This window comes from Sarcophilus harrisii, chromosome 5 (assembly GCF_902635505.1).
Source record: "Sarcophilus harrisii chromosome 5, mSarHar1.11, whole genome shotgun sequence".
Lineage (NCBI taxonomy): Eukaryota > Metazoa > Chordata > Mammalia > Dasyuromorphia > Dasyuridae > Sarcophilus > Sarcophilus harrisii.
In genome coordinates this window covers 85,855,166-85,862,366 of record NC_045430.1, presented here as the reverse complement: position 1 = coordinate 85,862,366, position 7,201 = coordinate 85,855,166, and the positions used below count along the sequence as shown (strand labels likewise).

At 33.9% G+C, this 7,201-nt stretch overlaps 1 protein-coding gene across 1 annotated transcript; it reads left to right on the top strand.

The window, feature by feature from the left end:
* Positions 1 to 5,219: 5,219 nt before the first annotated feature.
* On the top strand, positions 5,220 to 6,962 carry LOC100913278 (olfactory receptor 6C2-like). The gene has a single exon (XM_031941245.1). The coding sequence runs from the start codon at positions 5,833 to 5,835 to the stop codon at positions 6,769 to 6,771; it is 939 nt and encodes a 312-aa protein (XP_031797105.1). The 5' UTR covers positions 5,220 to 5,832; the 3' UTR covers positions 6,772 to 6,962.
* The last annotated feature ends 239 nt before the right edge of the window (positions 6,963 to 7,201 follow it).

Here is a 7,201-nt window from a genome sequence, read left to right as displayed (position 1 = left end):
GCATACTGCACAGATCAAACAAATATCCTCATTTGTTATCATATAATTTGGAGGGAACCTGTCTCCCTGCTCAGATAGTTTGGGCATTTTTCTCTGTCACCAAGAGAGACAGGTCTTAACACCAAGAGAGACAGTACTGTCCCTTTCCAGTGGCCTTATCTTCTCTTAAGCTACTTGGAAAACATGAACATACTATTTACACTTGAAGTGGAACAAGATCTCTAATTAATTTCATTTTAGATCTAAGTAAGGAACTTATGAGTCTTTAGTATTTTGAAAGAGAAAATTTTAGGGAAATTCTTTCCAGTCTAGTATCTGCCTAGGAGAGTGTCACTCGTTGTTATTTTTAAATTGTGTAGTCAGAAGGTCACATGCAAATCTTTACGAGTGCATCAATGATCTTTTTTGAGTCACAGCCAGGCATGTCTGAGGTTAAATTTCTCATGGTGTCTCTGAAAAACAGCTAGAAATGTAAGTATGAAAATAATTTATTCTTTTTTTTAAGGAGCTCCAAAGATGAAATGGTAGGTCCATATATTTTATGATGGAAGCCTCAAAATCTAGAACTTAATTACTATGGAGAAGAAGCAAATTGTTGGTTAGAGTTTATCTTGGCCAAATTATTTAAACTATCTTAGACTAATTCAGAGCAGATGGCTATCTGTATCAGAAGAAAGGTACAATAAAATCAAAAGTGTAATCAAAATATTTTTGTATGGAATTTCAGGAAGGGACATAACAATTATTATAAAAACTTTTTTCTAGATAACATGCCTTTTAATTTTTGTCTTTGATGAGATTGGAATCATGGGCAATGTATATTTAATATATACATTACAGTGGGGGGCAATTTACTGGTGAGATTTAGGAAGTGTCATCAGCCAAGGGGAGAAGGAACTTGCAGGAGTGATCATAAATATATCTTTGTAATATCTATTTTAATTATTATACATATTTTACACCAGAGAATTCTTTTTCTGGGGCACAGGAGTTTTTGTAATGGATTTATATTCAAATCCCACATCTGCTGCTTAATACCTCTATGATATAAGATAAATCACTTCACCTTTATCTATATGTAAAATAAAGGGAAGAGAGTACATGATCTTTAAACACTTTAAAGACAATTAAAAATATATCTCTTTTTAAATCTCTGTTCTGCACAAAAGCACTATGTTAAGATCTGGAAATACAAAGACAGAAAGGTAAATAGCCTTTTTTCTCAAGTTTACATTCTACTGAAAGATTTAGCATTTATATACAAAGGCAAATAAAGTATTACTTGAAGAAGAAGCAAGCACTAACAATTTGGGAACAGCTGAGAAATCATTGTTAATTCCCTTTCTGAAATTTTCTGAACCTTCCCATAGAAAATAGTTATTTCTTTCATTATGTGCCTAATTAGATAATTCATAGTGAAGCTTCAAAACCTCTGTTGGAAATTATGTATAAGTGATGGAGAAGTGGCACAATTTTTAGAACTTGATTAGGTTGCACAAATGTTTTGTTGTCCCTTTTGAATCAGGATGCTGCAAAACCTTCAGTTCCAACTTTTCCCCTCATTCTCCCCATCCTCTCCCCTAGATGGCAGGTAGACCAATACATGTTGAATACATTAAAGTATATGTTAAATGTAATATATGTATACATATTTATACAGTTAAATTGTTGCACAAGAAAAATCAAATTTATAAATAAGGTAAAAATAACCTGAGAAGGAAAACAAAAATGCAAGTGGACTAAAATAGGAGTGGAAATGCTATGTTGTGGTTCACACTCATTTCCCATAGTTCTTTCGCTTAGTGTAGCTGATTCTCTTCATTATTGAACAATTGGAACTGATTTGGTTCATCTCATTATTGAAGAGAGTCACATCCATGAGAATTGATTATCATATTGTATTGTATAAATGATACCCTGGCTCTGCAAATTTCATTCAGCATCAGTTCATGTAAGTCTCTCCAGGCCTTTCTGAAATCATCCTGCTGGTCATTTCTTACAGAACAATAATAATCCATAACATTCATATACCACAATTTATTCAGCCATTCTCCAATTGATGGGCATCCACTCAGTTTCCAATTTCTAGGCACTACAAAAAGGGCTGCAACAAACACATATCGGCCCCTTTCCCTTCTTTAAAATCTCTTTGAAATGTAAGTCCAGTAGTAACACTGCTGGATCAAAAGCTATGCACAGTTTGATAACTTTTTGAGTATAGTTCCAACTTGCTCTCCAGAATAGTCAGATGCATTCACAATTCCACCAGCAATGTATCAGTGTCCCAGTTTTCCCACATCCCCTCCAAAATTCATCATTATCTTTTTCTGTCATCTTAGTCAATCTGACAGGTGTGTAGTGGTATCTCAGAGTTGTCTTAGTTTGCATTTCTCTGATCAATAATTATTTGGAGCATCTTTTCATATGGTTAGAAATAGTTTCCATTTCTTCATCTGAAAATTGTCTGTTCATATCCTTTGACCATTTATCAAATGGAGAATGGCTTGATTTCTTATAAATTAGGGCCAATTCCATATATATTTTGGAAATGAGGCCTTTATCAGAACTTTTGATTGTAAAAATGTTTTCCCAGTTCATTGCTTCCCTTCTAATCTTGTCTGAATTAGTTTTGTTAAACTGAAACAATTTTATGAAAATCCTATTAATTAATTTATGCTTTCTGAGAACAATTTTTTTTTATTCACTTATGAAGGAAATTCAATAGACCAAACAATGTGAATTTGGAGAATTTGAGTAGCTATGTTATAATTAATTATTGTAAAACATCTATCAAAAATATAGAATTACAGAGTCCTGCTTCCCTGATTTGAAGTAAGATGAGCAGAAACATAAGGTTTTAATAAAAAAGAATGTTCGAAAATTCTTGGAACTTAAAGAAAAGATAGCTATGGTGAGAAGATACTTCTTTGCCACAACACAAAGAGCTGATACAAATATTTTGTCCATGTCAGTTCTTTTCACTTTTCTTTGATTTCTTTGCAGTGCAGGCCTAATAGTAGTATCACTGGGTCAAAGGATTTGCACAGTTTAATATCCCTGGGACTATTGTTCACTAATATGGTTGGACTGAGCAGATCAGTGGCAAAGTAGAGAGAGTCCTAAGCCTGAAAGAAGGAAGATTCAATCTTTTGTGAGCTCGAATTTGGTCTTAAATGTTTACCATCTGTTTAAGCCCAGTCAAGCCACTTAACCTAAAACTCAGCTTCTTCATTTGTAAAATAAGGTAGAAAAAGAAATGCCAAATCAATACAGTATTTTTCCCAAGAAAACTCCAAAAAAGATCCTGAAGAGGATCCATGAAGAGTTGTACATGTTTGATGTTATTAAACAATCAATGGTTGGACCAGTTCACAATTCTCTTAATAACTTATTCTTATACCTATTTTTCATCATCCCCATAAGTATTAGTCTTTTCTGATAGCTGTGAAGTGATATTGTTTTAATTTGCATTTCTCTTTTTTAAATTATTTTATTTTATTTTTCTAGCTGATAGTGATTTAGTGCATTGTTTCATATGACTATGGGGATTTCTTCTTCTGAATATTGCCTGTTTATATCCTGTGTTTCAGTTCACAATTTTGGTTGTTTCCCAAATATTTGAGAAACAAAGCCTTTATCAGAGGAACTTGCTATATAAAATTTTATATTACTTTATCATCTATAGTATCTTTTAACAAAATGATTTTTTTAATTATCTTTTTAAGTTAGATCTGTTTTTGCTTTTGCTTTGGCTGAAATCACGATTGCTACTCTTGCCTTCTTTACTTCAACTGACTGAAGAATAATAGATTCTGCTCCAGCCCTTTTTTTAGTGCTATGTATGACTTTCTCTTTCAAGTGTGTCTTTTGTAAACAATATATAATTGGTTTCTAATGCATTCTGTAATCTTCTTCCTTTTTATGTGTGAGCCCATACTATTCATGTATGCAATTATGTCTATTATGTATTTCCCTCCATTCTATTTGTTTTTCCTGTTTAACCTTCTTTCTCTCTTTTGCTTCTGTTCTCTTTTAATCTGCTTTCCTTTTAACCATTCCTCTCCTCACATTACCTGTCCTTTTCCCCTTCTCTTTCTTTACTGGATAACAGCAACAATAATATTGGATAAAAAAGACTTCTATGCTTTACTTAGTATGTGTATGTATGCAAATTTGTGTGTGAACACACAGAGACACAGTATATACATGTTATACACATATGTGTGTGTATATATATATATAGTATATATTAATATATATGTGTGTGTGTGTGTGTATAACTTCACCTTCATTTTCCCTTTCACAATAAACTCTTCCTTACATGCCTCTTTTATTTGAAAATTGTTCTCTATTCTAGCTCTCACTTCTTCCTTCTCCAAGTTCATCTCTCTTCCTGATCACTTCATATTTTTGATGAGGGAATCAAGATTAAGTGACTTGTCCAAGGTCACACAGCTAGTAAATGTCAAGTATCTAAGGCCAGATTTAAAGTCAGGTCCTCCTGACTTCAGTGTCCTAGTCACTGAACCATCTAGCTGGCTTCAATTTTTATTGTATTTTATTTTTTTGGAGATCATCCCAACATATTCAACTTGCATTCATTCCCTCTATCTGGTTTAATAATGACAACTAAAAATTAATAATAATCCTAAATACCTTTATAATCATAACTACACAAATAAGCTCTTTTTGCTACCTTTAAATAGTCCATAGAAGATGGATTCTTAACTTGAGTCTGAGATTTTGTGGGCTTTATTTTAAATATTGTGATACCTATATTCTCTAGAATAGGTGAGTCTGTTCATCACAACTCCACCAACCAGAGACAAACACTTCTGGAATCATGAAACTTGAGATGCTACATATGCTACAGAGCCTCTCTGCTCTAGAGATAGACATATAGAGTGTATTAAATTCTGTCCTGAGGAAGTGTTCTCTTAGAATATTGACCAGCCTCCTTTTCTCTCACTCTTTGTATTATTAAACCTCTCTTACAGCTTATCAGAGAAGTTTAACTTAAAGCTTAGTTTTGCCTATTATATGGAGTGTCCACAAAGAAATAAAGAGTTATGTATCAAAATGTAAATCAGGTGTGGAACAGATTTTTATTTCCTCCAGAAAGAAAGAACTGTAGAACACAAAAAAAGGCTCTCATAGACTCACAATGACTGAACCTTAAGCAACAGTAATATTAACTTTATTCTCTCCCAAAAGGTTGACATAAACACCAGAACTTAAAGCAGCTTACAGGTAAAAAGACAGTAATATATTTCATCTTCTGAATCTCTTTAAATTCATGTTTTCTGGCAATTCAAAATGAATATTTGTGCTTTATGGGCTGCCACTCATTCTATTCAAAAATCACTGGGATGGTTGATAAGGACATCTTACTGAAAGGATACCGACATTGACTTAAGAGCAAACATCTCTGTACTTCTCAGACTTATAAGATCAACTCCAAGCCTGTACACATCCATCTTGGAATCAAAATTCAGTTACTTATTCTCAGAAATGGAAACAACATAGAAAAGGAATTCAGGGGTCTAAGGTCAAGGTTCAAATAGAAGTGACCAGAAGTTCTGCCATTACCAGGAGGCTGAATAGCTAAATTAGCATATATTTAAATGAAAATTCCCCATCCTTAAACTGATATGCATCCAAGACCAAAGCATATTTACATATCTTGCCAATTATGGAAGAAAAATCATGTAATAAATTTAAATAGGTTTTCTATCTAAATCCCATTTCTAAACATAATTTACTATACTCCAATTCCAATTCAATCTCTTTCTTACCTTTGCATATATGTCTTTTTAATGTTGGAAGTCAAGAATGAGAAACCACACAGGAATAACATTATTCATCCTGAAAGGGCTTACAGATGATCCACAACTACAGGTCTTCCTTTTTGTCTTTCTTCTTCTCACCTATATTTTGAGTGTAATTGGAAACTTGACAATCATCTTCCTCACCTTATTGGATCCTCACCTTAAAACCCCCATGTATTTTTTCCTCCGCAATTTCTCTTTCCTAGAAGTCTCCTTCACAACTGTCTGTATTCCCAGATTCCTATATAGCATGTCAAGTGGGGACAATACTGTGACCTATAATGCTTGTGCCACCCAGTTATTTTTTGTCATACTCTTGGGTGCAACAGAATTTTTTCTTTTGGCTGCTATGTCCTATGACCGCTATGTGGCTATATGTAAGCCTCTTCATTATACAACTATCATGAATAATAGGGTCTGTATAACTTTTGTCCTTTGTTGTTGGCTAGCTGGGTTCATGATAATCCTTCCACCGCTTAGTCTGGGACTCCAGCTAGAATTCTGTGACTCAAATATCATTGACCATTTTGGCTGTGATGCATCTCCCATCCTACAGATCACTTGCTCTGATACACAGTTCATAGAAAAGATGATTTTAATCTTTGCTATATTGACATTAATTATCACTTTGGTGTGTGTGGTTCTGTCCTATACATATATCATTAGGACAATTCTCAGATTCCCCTCTGCCCAACAAAGGAAAAAGGCATTTTCTACTTGTTCCTCTCACATGATTGTTGTGTCCATCAGCTATGGCAGCTGCATCTTCATCTACATCAAACCTTCTGCAAAGGAAGGGGTAGCTTTGAATAAGGTAGTATCAGTGCTCACGACCTCAGTGGCCCCAGTGATGAACCCCTTCATTTATACCCTCAGAAATAAGCAAGTGAAACAAGCCTTTAAGGACTCGGTAAAAAGGATTGCATTTCTCACAAAAAAGTAAGAGACTACCAAGATTGATATATGAAGTCTAAGACATAAAGTAAATCATTACTAACTTTGTTGTATGTATTTTGGACAACCTACACAATTTTGTATTTTCCTAAGCTCTGTGGAATCTTCACAGCTCTTTATCTATAACTCTCATGGCCTGTTGTTGTTCCTCTTCTGTTCTCAAAGAGGATCAATAAAATCAGGAGGATGATTTCTTAATTTACAAATAAATTGGATTTCAGTGAGACAAGGCTGTGCAAAGCCATCAGTATTACTCTCTCCTCCAGCGTGCTCAAGGCATATCATAGAACAAGCGATTACCTTTCCCTCCTCAATTAAAGTTTTCATTTTTAAGTAGTATGAAAATGAACTTTCAGGAAATTTATGGCTATCTTCTCCACCCTAATTTACATACTCCCATGATGAAAAGAGAAAATTAT